The following is a 16,210-nucleotide window of genomic DNA, read 5'->3' as shown; positions in this document are numbered from 1 at the left end:
TAGGTCCATCAATGGTTATTAGCCAGGATGGTGTCGCTAGCCTCTGTTTGTCAGAAGCTGGGAATGGGCAACAGGGGATGGATCGCTTGATGATGACCTGTTCTGTTCATTCCCTCTGAAGCTCCTGGCATTGGCCGCTGTTGGAAGACAGAATACTGGGCTAGATGGACCATTGGTCTGACCCAGAATGGCCGTTCTTATGTTCTTATTAATCACCTATTTGTCATAATTAAAAAATAGAATTCTTGTTTACATTCCTTTCTCTAAGGAAATTTTTGGAGCTCAGTTCTAATTCCTTAACTATGTTTTTTCATCCATCTGGCACGTGGTCTGTTTTTAATTGAAAGGTTTCAGAGTAGCAGCTGTGTTAGTCTGTATTCGCAAAAAGAAAAGGAGTACTTGTGGCACCTTAGACTAACAAATTTATTTGAGCATAAGCTTTCGTGAAGTTAGCTGTAGCTCACGAAAGCTTATGCTCAAATAAATTGGTTAGTCTCTAAGGTGCCACAAGTACTCCTTTTTTAATTGAAAGTTATTCATGAGTGATAGGCTTCTGGCAATTATTTTTTATTTAAATTAAAAAGACACTATCTTTTTTTTTAGTGGCAGTAGTGCATACCAATTATCTGGTCTTTACAAATAAGTATAAGGAGAAATGCATGTTTTTAAACTCAAATGTTGGGCCAACTCACATATTCCCAAATTATTCTGATCATTGCACTAAACGAAACTTAAATACTGTATCCATAGCTTACCTGCAAGATCTCTTGTAGCTGTAGATGATGCAAATAATGATCAGAATTTTAGAAGTTTTTTTAACTTGTGCCTGTAATTCTTAAATGTGTAATAGTTCATACTGAACTGATATAAAAGGCCAAATTCTGCTCTAATTTACCCTTGTATGAATCAAGAAGTCCACTGACAAATCAAATTAGTCGAGATTTGAGCCCCAGTCCTGCAAACTACTCCTTGGGGGTGGAATATGTGCCTGCATAGAACTCAGATAACAATGAGCGTCTGCCTGGGCACAGGGGTCCTTGTGTGGAGTAGGTTGCTGGTTTAGTGCCTGAGCCCTGTCTTCACAGGATAGACTTCTGTTCTCCATTGAAAGAGGGGCTGTAGTACTGAGAAACAATGCACAAGAGAAAAATAAAAGATTAAGAAACAGCAGGGGCAATTTTGAGGCCACTTGGAAGCCTGCTAGAGATCAATGGGATTTCAGTGCTATTTTTATATGCCATAGATAAGAGCTTAGGGAAGGGGGAATAACAGAGATTTTTGGGCAAATTAACATGATTTCATAACACAGCATGGCAGAGGTGGGTTACGTAGAGGTGGAGAGGATCGGGCAGTTAAGCTTAGGAGGATGGAAGTGCTAGACTATTGCCAAGTGTTGTTTTATATTGTTACACCTGTAATAAAATAACCTTTTGTCTTCATTTTTGAAAACCATTTAACCAAAAATCTAATAGAGAAAAAATGAAGTTTAATGTCTTCCACAGACAATTAATAAAATGTCACCTACGTCCTTAAAAATGACTTTGAGACAGCTTAGAGAAGGCGCTTCCATGAACTTGCAAGATGTATTAACTATGGAATACAGACTGAGCCAGGCATGCATGGTAAGAAAAAAATATGGTACATTTGCCCCTTCCAGACATAATAAGCTGGTTGCCCACTTTTGCAATTCCATACTAATTATATCAACAAATATAGCTGACAAATATATAACTGTCAGTATCTTAGTGGTGTCTTTGTTCAAAATGACAGTTGCCATTTGTATGCCTGCTTGTGCAACTGGAAGGAAAGGTAGCCAGCAAAACAAGGTTATAGGCGGGACAGTGGTTTACGAAGAAACATATGGTGAAGCTACAACCTGGAGAATTAAACAATAAGTCGCGTTCAGTACGTAGCTTGGTGAAGTAGTTCTGGCGCAGCAGCCTAGTTGTCTGACTGAAACCCTGTAAGATTCCTGACCGGAAGCCTGCTTTGTTCATTTAGTCACTTTTTGTCATATAAAATATTAAATGACATAAAAATATTATTTTTGAATGGATAGTTTTGTTTAAGATAGACCTTGGAAATGTGTGGCATGCCTCATTCATACTGAAAATATTGTTACTCCTTTCCTCAAATGAGTACTGTCACTCCATTTCTAATAAAATGTGATCAAGATTTGATAGAACATAATTATTTAACTGAAAAGTGTGATAAGCATGCATAGTACATCAAAAACCAATGAAGACAAGGGCTCTGCCTTGAGGAGTTTACAGTCTAAAGACCAATCCTGTAAGCCCCCATTGTGTGGAACTCCCATACAATGGAAAATCAATGAGATGTGCCTTGGGAGGATGATGTGACCATAATTCAGTCAGCCACAGTGCATAGGACAGCAGTTCAAATGTTAGGAGGTTTGGAGCTAAGGTAGTAAGATGGATCAGTATAGGAAGATTTTGGATGGGAGGAGAGCACTTGGTGGATTGACTCAGAAGGTTGTTCCAAACATAGAGTGTAGCATGAAAGAAGGTGCAAAAGCCAGAATTAAGGAAAGAGAGAAGGGAGCAGTTAGGTGAGAACATCCAGAGCAGTGTAATAAGAGTAAGAGAAAAAGACGAGTGCAGTGGAAGGGAAGTTGGGTAGAGGCTTGGGTAGCATGGACTTGATGCAAAAGCAAGGAGCCCCCAATGAAAAGGGGTGAAATGGAATGTATTGTTTTACATGTTTCTTTGTCTTTCAGAGTGGCCATGACTTCTATGAAGGTGTTCGAGCAGGTAAGCATGCACACCAGAAAGATCACTTAAAGTTAATAGTGGGTAAAACACATTGCTTTATTGCTCATTTGTAGATATAAGTAAACGTGCAGCAGTTTGTTTTTACAGTAATATCCAGTATCATCATCTTAGAGAATATGGTCAGTACATTAATTTATCCTGCTCATTGTATTCCCTCCATGCAGGCATAGATTGCCAACTGGCCTGTTGTCATTCTGTAACACGATAGAAAAAGGCTTTCTTGTTAATGTAAAGTATTTTCAGTGTTTTGTAGACATGTTCCCCTTGCACCATTAACTGCTAGTACAGCACCATGAAAACATGTGCACCAGGTCATCTGAAAGAAACAAGATATATCCAGTGTGGGCAATAATAAGCAATGACGATGTGACGCATGATCTACCATCTCTCATGCATTCAGTTCGGTTCTGGTGTCAGCCAGAGTGCTAGGCAGTCAGACAGCTCTAAAGTGATTCACAAAATCAAAAGGTAAAGTTAGTAACACATACGTTGGTTGTTTCAGGGTGGAAGCACATTCATTAGCACAGGAACTATTTTTGGCAAATGTCTCATATATTATCATTATCTATATCTTACCATGGAAAACATTCCTGGGTACTGTGGCAAAGTTCCTCCTCTACCTTGGTGGGTCTTGTGCTTATTGGCGGATTTGCTCGCCTTGGAGATTCACAGCAGCCCTCAGTTTGGCCGTTTTCGTGAACCCACCGTCCAGGTCTGACCAGGAGTTGGGAGGATTTGTGGGGAACCCGGGCCCGCCCTCTACTCCGGGTTCTAGCCCAGGGTCCTGTGGAATGTAGCTGTCTAGAGTGCCTCCTGGAACAGCTGTGCGACAGCTACAACTCCCTGGGCTACTTCCCCATGGCCTCCTCCCAACACCTTCTTTATCCTCACCACAGGATCTTCCTCCTGGTGTCTGATAATGCTTATACTCCTCAGTTCTCCAGCAGTCCGCATTCTCACTCTCAGCTCCTAGCGCCTCTTGCTCCCAGCTCCTCACACGCGCACCACAAATCGAAGTGAGCTCCTTTTTAAACCCAGGTGCCCTGATTAGCCTGCCTTAATTGATTCTTGCAGCTTCTTGATTGGCTGCAGGTGTTCTAATCAGCCTGTCTTAATTGTTTCCAGAAGGTTCCTGATTGTTCTAGAAACTTCCCTGTCACATTACCCAGGGGAAAGGGACCTGCTTAACCTGGGGCTAATATATCTGTTTTCTATGACTATCCTGTAGCCATCTGGCCCGACCCTGTCACAGTACATAAACTTTTGAATTTTTTAAACCATTTCTCAGTATTAGGTAGGCAGGAAAGGAAGTGGCAGCAAACAGCAGGGCTTTTGTCTATTGGATTGATCTGGGAGTCAGACTAAGGTTCTCTCCCCAGCTCTACCATTGAGTCACTATGTGACCTTGTGCAAGCCTCTCAATTTCCCCATCTGTAAAATGGGACTCGGTGGTTATTTAAGAGCTGATGCACTTAGCACAGCATGAGACACTGATGGAGATGGTTTCCTAAAGAGATTACAGTGTAAGACAGCAGATCTAGTTAAGACTGAGAGACCCAGATGAGATTTTAATTCAGAATTTATTTAATTCATTTAAATATTATTTCCTTTTCTCTAATAATCCTTATCTACCTTTGTAAAGCAAATTTAAGCTCTGTGGATTAAGGGTGTGAAGTATTAAGTATTAATAAAGATACCTCAGGCCATATCTATCAAAGAACAGGTATGGCATCATTGTGCTAGCAAACAAGAGAAGGAAACATGCACAATTTAAAAGATGCAGTTCCTAGAATATGTTCTAAATCTACGGGAAAATATGCACAATCACTGAGATATATCTGTATGGAAAATGGCAGTCCTCACTCAAAGGCCACGAGAGAGAGAGTCAAGCAGCAGATGTGATTCTCATTTGTAATGCACAAGGTCATTAAAATCATCTGGGAAGTGGGCAGAGGACAGAGACAGATTGCTTGCCATACTGTTCAAGATAATCAAACAGACCACTGATTAAGAAACAAGCATCAAGAGGCAACAGCTGGGAAACTTCCATTGGCTGCATAGTATTTCTTTCTTGTGTGTGTTATAGCACGATTATATGATTAGAATAGGCCTACAGGTAATAGAAAATATTCAAATTTCATTGTGCAATATATAATTGGCAATTTTATCAGTTGTTCTTGAATCATTTTTAACCCCAAGCTGCCCCCTACTCGCACTGATTAGTACCTTACTCTGTGAATAATCTCCCTGAAATCACTAAGACCACTTGTCAGATAAGGTGCTTATTTAATGTGAGAAAGGGTGGCAGAAACTGGCCCTTAAAGATGAACGGTAATATTTTATTTTTTTCATATATATGCACACTCACCCAAATCATTGACAGTTTGATCTTTCAAGGTGCTGAGCACCCTCAACTCCCATGAAGATGCTCAGCACCTCACAGGATCAAGCCCTACTTTAATAATATGTGGATTTAAAAATTAGAACAATATTTAAGTGGTTGCCATTAAAAGACAGCATTTGCCAAGTTATCACAGAGGGGTATCATAGATAACAAAGCTTTGCCCTATATGGGAAAAAAAAATTCGAAGGCATCGGGTGGCAAATGTGATTAGTTGCAATAGCACAGGTAGCTAGGCAGAAATGTATGTCTGCAATTTTCAAAGCAATGTTTAGGTCTGGCTTTTACTGGTTTCACATCTCCGCCACTGCAAATGGTTGCAGTGCTGCTACTTTCCATCCTGGAGAACAGACATTCTTCTAACATAAGGCTCCTCCTGAGAAGTGCTGAGCAGATGTGCAAATCCCATTAAAGCCAATGCAAGTTTCAAGTGCTAATCACCTCTTAACAGCAGTCTGTAATCAAATGCATGAGAGTCGGAAGAACTTGGTCTTTGGAGGTCAGATATTTACTAGTATTAAAAGTGGAGTTCATGTTAAATCAATGTTAACTTAATAACAAGCCATGAACTTGCCTTAAATCAACTGCGGAAGTCTCCCAACTTTCTCATCTGTTCATGTTTGACAACAACACTTCCCTCCCCATATCAAGCCAGATGAAAACATTCTGTTTCTTGAGTCATTTTAATGGACACTATTTGAGAACATTTTAACAACCCAGATTCTGTGATTATGGAATGTTTGGCTTCCATTGAAGAAGGCAAACTGTGGCTACTTGGACAAAGATTTAGAAAGGCAAAGCCCTGGGGTCAAAGGTCTTTCAGAAATCTGGCCTATGAAACAACGCAGCATATTGCTAACTGGCAATCAGCTGCATCAACAAGCAAGGGAAGAAAAAAGTATGTTTAGGATGAACAGGGTCAGTTGTGATATGTCAGGCAGTCCTCAGGGTTTTGAAACTATCCTGAAAAGGAAAGTGCTAGTTTTAAGCATAAGAAAAGGAGCTTCCTGCTAGTTTTTGTCTCCTGTTTACTGGATGAAACCTAGCTTGTGCATATAGCCTCCATTATCTCCAAGGGCAGAGGCTGTAGGGAAACAAGTTCTGCGACCCTAACTCCTTAGCCGGCCAAGTCATATTTGGTTTCAGCTGTGCTTGAAGATGTCGATAAGTAACCCTGTTAAAATTCCAGCCACGTTAAGTGTGGTCACTGAACCTATCACATTCCTTTCGGGTCTAATTTAACCTGCCTCCTAAAGGACAAGAGAGTGAACATATTTGCTACAGCGGCAGATCTAGGGTCTCTGGGGGTGGCACTAGCCCTCCCCTCTTCAATAAATATATGACTAGATGCTCAAAGTGTATAATACTTATTAAGCTACATGTCCTGAGACTTCATGGATTGAGGTCCAGGCAGGACCGTTATGATTATGTATTTTGATCTCCAATATAACACAGGCCATAGATGTAAATAAGGAGAATGGTTTAACTGCACAGTTGTGTAAAGGACGGGAAGTTTTCTGTGCAACACACAGAACAGGTTGTTGTGAGTCTGGCTTGAATGTTCTAGAGGCAGGAGGTGGAAACTGAACCAGCACACACTTTGAATTTTAACAGCAGAATGATTGATTTGTCTTTCTCCCCTAGAAACAGCAGCATAGCTCCTTCATTCAAACCCATACAGTAGATTACCCTCTTATGCAAATTAAAATTCCGGTAGCCATAATATTGACCTTTGAGGAACAAGGGTCAAAGGCTTTCTGCCCACTATCTAATGCGTTCATGACTGGTGCTTAAAATAAAGAAAGCCCAAGTCAATATGATCAGAGTAAAACTAAAGAACATCTTTTCTTTTCATCTGAATACATTTTTTAAATTTAAATGTGGAGGGCTTTTATTTTTCACTAATATATTTAGTCAAATCATTGAGCTACATAATCAGACCTTTAAGAGTTCCCTGAAATTGTATACAGAGGCATCAAAGAACCTTCTTGAAATTCCATTCAGATTTTTTTCCACACCATATAATACTGTTTATTGTTCCTTTCTGATGGGGGCAGTCTCTTGCTGGTTATGTAAAAGTCTCTTCTACTGACATATCAATTAGCTCATCTCCAGCTACATGTAAGAGATCCACATGGAATTTAAGTTTATTATTTTGCCTTCTCTTTTTTCCTAACTAAGATCCATTTCTTCTCCTGGTCTGTTGGGAATGGATCTCTGCATCATATTTTCTTGTGTTATATTTTTGCATATAGCCCATTCATTACTGACTTTTAAATACAGCATTGGGGGTATATTCCAGTATTGTGCAGAATATACATATTACAATGGTAATTCTTCAGAGAAATTATATGTCTCTCTCTCTCTCTCTCTCTCTCTCTCTTCAGAGAAATTATATGTCTTCTCTCTCTCTCTTTCTCAATAGCTGTATATAGCTACTGTTGATTTTCCTATGAGGATATCCTGCCATATTGTTTTCCCCATTATTATTATATTAGTTTATATGACATTCCCATAGGAATCTGAATGTCTACCCTCTACAGTCTTCAAAATTGAGATTCTACATGAGGATTTAATCATTCTTTTTTTAACTGAAGCATCCTACATAGAGCCCTATACCTACATCCAACCTCCGGGAGGTGAGCTGTATATGTTAGGATTGAGCAACAGGTCTACAATAAATGACTGGTTAGAGGCTTGCTTGATAATAGTATCGGTCATCACTCATAGTTTGTGAATGCTATATTGGATGGGGTCATTATGGGGATTTCTGGAGCAATAAAATATTCTCAGTGCCATGCAACTCAAGGGTGTGACTGTTCAGTGAACATTCATAAAAGGGTAAAAAGTTAAGCCGTTACTGAAGCCAAATACACTGTACTGCAAATACACTGTACTGCATATTGATTTTACTCCTAATATATACTAAATATAGCAACAGTATAATCTACTGTCTTGATGTGATCTGAAGACCTCTTGATTGAGAAAATTCACTAATAACTTCACCTTTTTCTACTTTACCTGATAGTGCTGATTGACAAAGACCAAGTTCCAAAGTGGAAGCCAGCTACCTTAGAAGAAGTAACAGATGAATTTGTGGAAAATTGCTTTAAGTCACTGGGAAACAGCGATCTCAAATTATAATGATGGTGTACAAGCCTATCAAGGTTGTATTCATCTGTATAATTCTAGGATAGAAAAATTAATAATGATGCAGAGACTTTGATGAAGGAGGTATGGTAACACTCTTGTGTCTAATCTGCTTGAGATGCACAGTCCGTAGCTTTTACTGCGTCTGTAGTACCATAAGGAGAAAACTGAATCAGGGGAATAAACTACTTTAAGAAAAAGCCTTTTAGTAATTGCTATTATGTAATAAAGAACATTTTGATTTTGGAGACATCTGTTAGTTTAGTGGGGCGATGCTGAGGCGGCGGCCTGGTTCAGTGAATAATGTATTGGTCTGGGAGTCAGGAGATCTGGGTATTCCAAGGTCTACCACTGATCCACTACATTGGTTCTGTGCCTCAGTTTCTCCTTTATAAAGTGTAGATAAAAATATTTAACTTCATAAAGCACTCAGAGCTACAGCTGAAAATGCTGTGTATGTGTACACACACACACTCTAAGTGCTTGGTAGTGGGTAGTATTTTCAATAATATCAAAGTAAACAGACAATTCTAATAACTTCTTGGGTTGACAACAAGAAGTTGCTATGCTACTGATTTAGCATCAGGTCAGTATTATGACCTAGTATTTGATAGAACTTCATTGTCTGGAATGGCAAGCCAGTTTTACAGATGAAATTGCCAGCCAACCTACCGTATGGGTAGTATTTTACAGAGCTGACCAGTTTTAACTGTATTTTTAATACAACTGCCATTTACCACACTTTAGGTTATTTTTACAGTTTAATCTCTATGAAGATAACTCTGCATAACAAGGAATTTACCTTAACTTGATAAATCACTAGTGAACTTTCCCTGGTTTTGTGATGACAGTTGAATTCAGTGGTGGAATAATTGCCTCTAAGTGTGGTGAACATTGAGGGCCAAATTCACTGTGTCAGCAGCTGCAGCTCTGTTAACTTTAGTCATGCACAGATGAACTTGACAATGCATGTCTGCAGTTTAGCTGTACTGACCAATAAGCAATAAATCTGTCACTACTTCACAGGTGTAGAAGGGTCACATGCAGCCTAACAAGGAAGATCTATTGCATGGGGGCAAGGGCAGGATTTGTGGAGGCAATGAAGGGGGTGCACACCCCTAAATGGTGCATGCTTAGAGCATGTGAGCAGAGGGAGTGGAGAATACATTGCTACAAGGATCCTCAAGTCCAGTGGTTTTCAACCTTTTTTCATTTACAGACCCCTACAAAATTTCAAATGGAGGTGTGGAGCCCTTTGGAAAACTTAGACATAGTCTGCAGACCCCCAGGGGTCATGGACCACAAGTTGAAAACCACTGACCTAGTCCATTCCCTCAACTAGTGGATGTGGGGAATGTATGGGTAGGCTTAGAAGCCTATTCCAGTCCTTAGCCTGAAGTATCAGCTGTAGAATGGCTCTGCTCCTGTTGCACATACAGGTTCTACTGAGTTCTCCCCTGCTTAGCCCAGTTTCCAGGGCTGGATGCAAAGGAAATGATACAATGTAAACTAAGTGGCAGGAAAACCAAGTCTGCTGGCCAGGCCCAGTGGCTAGTGCACTTCTTGTCTGCAACAGCCACTGGAAAAAAAGCTGAAAGTAAAAATTGGAAAGACTCTAACCAAACCATTATTAAAAATGACTGAGAACTGCTGTCTGGCTGCAACATTCATGCTCCAGAGCTCGTATGTAATTTTCACTTTCTTAACAAAAAGTAAAACGGGAGTTTAAGTTTCCCATATTTAAGAGCTTGATTAGAAAGCCCCTGTCAGTGCTGCTAAAGCTGCAGCTAGTTTGACTATTTCAACTTGATAATAGAAAATGGGTGCAGAGGAGAAGGAAGGGGGAAAAAGGACCAGGAAACTTTTTTTAAACCATCTAATAAAAAAACCCTCCTCAAATGTGCATTAAAGACAGCTGTTCCATCTCAGGCTTCTGCTCATGTTAATAATGCCCTGAAGTTCCACAAATAACAAGAGCCAATGGATGTAATTATATCCTTATTATGTACAGTTAACATTTCCACGATTCTGTAGGTCGTACATGGCCACTGGTCTATGTTCTGTTTGTTCAAAATGGAGACTGCTTTTTCTAGTTAGTTTGACAGGTTAAACTTCAGCGACTCTTTTTCCAGTTATTTCGATGGCAATAGAAGAGGTCGTCACAAATGTAAGTTTTTGACTCCTCTGAAGACTCTAGTCAAGAGGAGGAAAATGAGCTGAAAGGGGAAGAGCTTTTATTCAAACAAATGTGTTCAGTAATTGGCACCGCCAAAATAAAATAGAATGACGAAGCAGAAAGAGACCGCAGAATTGTTTACAAGGTGCTCAAAGGCGTGCAGCAATTAGCCCTACACGGTACGTAATTTAGGCAGCTAGTTGACCTGTAATCTCTTGGTGCAAATAATTAAGGGAGAGAAAGAGAAAAGCACTGGTGTCTTGACTGTTCACTAATAGCTCCTCTACTCAGTGGTCTCGCCTTTAACGTGCAGTGGTAAAATTTCAGTCCAGCTGCCAGTTATTAATGGTAAAATTTTCAAAAGTGCATGAGTACCAAGACACTTTTGAAGCTTTTATTCTTAAACAAAAAAACTTTAAAAATGATTATAAGCTCTGAAGTAACGAGGTAAGTTCTCATTTACTCAGCAAAATTCTGTTTGTTCCATTATTCTTGTGCAAAATGTAATAGTCATCCATTATGTGTTTAATAAACGAGGCCAAGAGTTTGAGTTCCTTGAGGCAGGAATCTTGCCTTCTCTGCTTGCAAAGTACATAGCACACTGCTGGCATTGCAAGATTTTATATGTGTAAATTAATATACTAAGAACGGGATGTAATGTGTATTTTAATCAAATAAAAACCTTACAAGCAATTAATTACAACTTAATTTTATTCAGTTAAGAAAATGTTTTCACAAAAATATTGTAAAAATATATGGTCATATTAGAGTTTAGATCCAGCTCTGTCATGCTGCTGAAATGTCAGTTTTACAAAGTTGTGCTGTAGTTAGGTTTTGAACCAAAAGTAGAGCATCAAGCAAGGCAGATAACATGCATTAGCGAGATACAACTGTCACTGTTTTATGGGCAGTCTCATGGACATTGTATAAAGTATAGTATAACTAATTAAAAAGAATCCATAAATGTTTTTCCAAAACATGCGTGCCTGTCATGTGAGTCCTTCAGTATACAATCTCAAATGAAAAAGCTAGTTGCAACTTTTGTTGTAGAGCCACTGTTGCATCTCTATCATAAAAATTATACTACCATTAAAAACAAACTAATATTGAGTGGGTATTGTGTAGTTTCATTTAAGATATGATTTAGGTAAAGTCCTGTAGCAATATCCTTACCAAAAATACTGCAAAATTCTGGGAGGTTACTTTAGAATACTGTCCTGTGGTCTTAAGGATACAGGCATCATTTGCAAAGGTCAGCGTCCTAGAAAACTTAAATGGATAAAAAGTCAAATGGTTTTCCTGCTATGCAGCTGTGTACACGGCTGTCCTTAGTGCTCCTGAGCCTATTTTCCAACTGCTCTGTGCTTGCCTGAAGTGATAATGTCTTAGGCCTGGTCTGCCCGGGGTGGGGGGGTGGGGTGTCGATCTAAGTTACGCAACTTCTGCTACGTGAATAACATAGCTGAAGTCGACATACTTAGATCTACTCACTGCGTGAGTCAATGGCTGCTGCTTCCCTGTTGACTCTGCCTGCGCGCCTCGCGGCGGCCAAGTACAGGAGTCGATGGGAGAGTGCTCGGGGGGGTCGATCAATCACGTCTAGTGATAAATCGACGCCAGCTGGATCAATTGCTGCACACTGATCCAGCTGGTAGTATAGACAAACCCTTAGAAAGTGGTGTTCCTGTCAGACACTGCTAGAGTAGCACTCTGGGTTATATGAGAGCGCTGTGAATTGTCAGGAAGTAGTGGGGGAGAACAGGTTTGGAAATCACAGTAGGAGATTCAGATATGGAAAGGATTAGCAGTAGGAGACAATTTTAGTAGGGGGCCTATTGTAAGTGGTATGTGTAGGTAGAGTGTAGTTCACAGCATCTGTAAAGTTAAGTATTCCACTAGCTCTGTGTCATACACTGTTTACCTTCAGCTGGGTAATTTTCTCCTTTGGTTCTTGTGCATTTAACATGGTTTCTGATGGACGGGTGTGGGTGCTGTGATTCAGCTACAAGTCGAATGCCTGGGTGTCTTGTGCAGGGAAAGGTGCAATTCAGCAACTAACCAAACTAAACCACCCTCCTGGCAGACAAGCTGCTTATCTGCTATCCCAGCGCTGGTAAGTGCCAGACCCCAAGCCAGTACAGAAAAGGAAGGAGGCAGGAAGAGGTGTTCTTCTTGCCCACGCTTCCCTGCTCCCTTTTAGCAGTGCCTTCAGCAGTGGGAGTGCATTGGCAACTTACTCTGTTGTGCCTACTGGTGCCTCATCTCCCAGCCTTTCAAAACAAAACAAAAAACCCCTTTCTCACTGAAGCCTGTTCATAGTTACCAAGAATCAGGTGGACCCAACTGGGTGGAGACAGAATAGCCCATGAGCTACTCCTTCCATCACCTCTCTCCTTAAGCCATTTGGCCTTTCCAGTTATGGGTGTAGACATAATTTATCTGTTTTCATAGATCAGCTTATTGATTAAGGAGCCCAGTAAAACAGCTGAGCATTCAAGTGCCTGGAACTCTCTCTTTGTGGCTTATAGCATGCAGTCAGGCTGCTAGGCAGAAGCATGAAAGTAGTCTCCTTCCCCCTTGTTGGCACACAGAGCAGTAGGGGGCCACCGGAAGAAGAGAAATAACGAATATATACTAATTTGTAAATGAGGACATCATTAACTAGAGCATTTTAGTAACAGATAGTGCAGCTACTTGAGCAGGAAATGAAAAGAATGTACTTAACTACAGATCTGTATAGGCAGCCTTTCCAAACTTTGTTAAACTGACACTTTATTGCCAACATCTCTGCAAAAAAAGGAACAGCACTGCAAATGGGATTCAGTTTAATATCTAAAGTAGCTCATTCCTTGGCATTTCATAACCAATGCTTAACATGCGGCTAATGGTGTTAAGAGGTTTCTTTTGACATAGGAATAAGCTTTTACTACAACACAAGCTTCATCTAGTCCTCCTGAATTGGATTTGAAGTGTAATATGAAACACAGCCTCCTACTCCTTAAACTGTAGTGCTGTTAATTTCAGATTACAGCTAAGTGTATTTTAAAAATAAATCACGAGGAAATGTCATTGGAATAGCAGATGCACAGAAGCAATGTCTATGCCATTCAGTTAATAGTGATTTAAAAAAAAAATCACTGTCTTCAGCAATGGGACAAGTTATTTTCCTGCTGTACCATACCACACATGATCTGATGCTAGGTGAGGGAGAGATTTGTTTTCCTACCTTTTCTCTTTCTTACATTGGAAGAGATTCACTTTTTAGACCGATTAACAAAACAGTAAATTAAGACAGGATTCATTTTTTTCTGGCTGATTATTCCATTTCTTTTTTAAATTCACTTCATGTTTGGAATCACCTTTTTTATTGAGGGCACCTGTAGAGCATGGCTGAATGTACTGTACTCACTATAACTTCAGGGAGATTCAGTTAGATTTAGGTTGGACGTGGTGTATTACAGACTGTCTATTAACACAATGACCCATTTTAAAATACAGAGATGGAGAAGACGATAGTATTCAATAGAGTGGATCCAAATTGTTTTTCCTTTTCTTCAAGGGCTTGGGAAAATATTCTAAATAGCAGCACAGTGTGATCTATGGAATTAACTTCAGTGTGAATAAGAGACCTTTATTTCAAGTCAGTCTTGGGCTGCGTTATTGGAAATACTCTTCCTTTATGAAATTTACTCCTGGTAAATTGTCATTTACCTGTATACACTAACCCAAAATAACTTGACTCCTTTTTCAGTTTGCTTCATAAATGTCCATATTTTCTCTGTCTCTCTCCTACATGGACAGATCATGGCTCAATCTTAGCAGCAGCAAGAGAACTGCAGCAAGAGATGACCATTCTAATTCCCAAAAATATTACTCAAACTATCATTTTTTGTATTATTTAATAAAATTTTCAAAAATGCCTTTAACTTGCCTGGAAAAGCTGTTTTCTATTTAAAAAGTTGCAAACCCATTATTTGCCTGTTAAATTACAAGTGGAATGAATGGAAATATGCACCTACTTTACTGACTGCCTTATCTAGGCATTTTTATTATTGACAATGGATTTTGATGGAGGAGGAAACAAATGCAAAGAAACCAAACTCCTAAGAGGCATGCAGCTGGATATAGTGTTTGAGTGCAAAACTATGCTCATTGGCTTTAGGTAACATATTGCAATCGCCCATCCTCAAAATCCATTCTTGCATCTCTTGCTTAACCTACAAGACCCCAGCTGTGTCTTGGACGGGCCAGACTACAAATCCTGTTGAAGAAGGGCACTTTCTTAATGAAGAATGTTCCCTTAATGCTTTAGCCCCTTTGGCTCTAATATAGTTTGGACCCATGGCATTTAATCATCATTTAGTCAGACTCACTATTCAATTAACAGAAAAAAGAGATGGCCCCTCATAGTAGCATGAGAAAGGCCTGCTACTCCAAATGGCATCCTGTCAGTGGTATTTCAGTACAATGCAGCATAATATTTAGATGAGATGTTCTCAGCCATTCACAGTTATACTGATTAATAAAATGAATCTTCACAGGCATATTTATTTTCCCTCACCTTTCTGGCTAAACTAAGTATCTTTGGTCTGAGTATAGTAATCATGTAACTGATTGCTACAGCAATGAATGTTGTTAACAACTTTAATTTATGCTTTTAGGGATTAGTCAATACCCTTCACCTAGTTTGCAGAGGCCAAGGCATCAGTTAAATGGTTCATCAGGATAATTAGATTATTGGTGCCTTTCATGCGTTTCCTAGTGATGCGTTTAAGAAGGGCAGATTTAATGGCAGCATAATCCAAATGGTTGGTTTGCTACTTTTCACTGTTACAAAGCACATTGCCTTGGCTTAACAGTCAATTAGCAGTTCACACATTTAGTCAGGTCACCCTAAAAGATCAAAGGTAAATTTATGACTGAACCCCTTCCAGTTATCTATGCTATAGCTCTATAATCCTGATTCCCATTTAACAGAAGTTAGAGCATTTTATCATACGTGCAATTTCTCACGTAAGATCACAGGCAGATGCAAGGCTTACACGTTTATAAAGTAATCCATTGTCACAATAGCTTTTATGCAGCACATTAAAAAAAAAAAGGCAATTTGTACCTTATCCTTAAGAATCTTTGGTGCTGATGTTGCTGCAACCATTGGGGGGTGGTTACAGTTGCAGCAGTTTTGCACATCCATTTTCCTGACATTCATTACGACCAGACTCAGCACATTACAAAGCAGATAGAACACACACAACCTATGGCAGATCACAACTGATGCTGGATTAATGGATTCTGCTGTGGTCCAGTTGCTCGTGAATAAAAGGACATTTTATGCTCCCTGACCTTCCAGACACAGTACTGTTGTTGGAGTTATGCTTAAATCACAACTGCTTTTGCTTGAACTTATTTATTTGCAATAGCACCAAACGTGAATTGTTTAACAGACAAATGGAGGCTTATTGAGAAGATAATCCTTGGAATTCAGGGCACATCACTTTCGATGAAAGGAATGTCACTATATTTGCTTTCAGTCACTGCCCATTGTTTCACAGCCTGATCAAGAATTTCACGAGAGAGACGGTGAGCATAATCCAGCACTATGGTACTTGATGAGCCTCTCTCATCCAGCTTCACTGTAATCAGTGAAGATTTCTCCCCAATGCATCCCTTACCACCTTCCCTGCTCCTCTC

General features: G+C 39.7%; 1 protein-coding gene across 1 annotated transcript in view; it reads left to right on the top strand.

Moving 5' to 3' along the window:
- HIBCH (3-hydroxyisobutyryl-CoA hydrolase) overlaps positions 1–10,555 on the top strand; it is an 87,951-nt gene extending 77,396 nt beyond the window's left edge. Inside the window, exons 12-14 of the mRNA XM_073306182.1 lie at positions 1,503–1,622; positions 2,738–2,771; positions 8,222–10,555. Of these exons, the coding sequence (XP_073162283.1) occupies positions 1,503–1,622; positions 2,738–2,771; positions 8,222–8,337 (270 nt within the window). The 3' untranslated portion in view covers positions 8,338–10,555. The remainder of the gene's footprint in view (positions 1–1,502; positions 1,623–2,737; positions 2,772–8,221) is intronic.
- The last annotated feature ends 5,655 nt before the right edge of the window (positions 10,556–16,210 follow it).

The sequence above is a fragment of the Lepidochelys kempii genome, chromosome 11, assembly GCF_965140285.1.
Source record: "Lepidochelys kempii isolate rLepKem1 chromosome 11, rLepKem1.hap1, whole genome shotgun sequence".
Lineage (NCBI taxonomy): Eukaryota > Metazoa > Chordata > Testudines > Cheloniidae > Lepidochelys > Lepidochelys kempii.
Note: the sequence above shows the minus strand (reverse complement) of the source record. Positions and strands in the feature narration are given on the sequence as shown.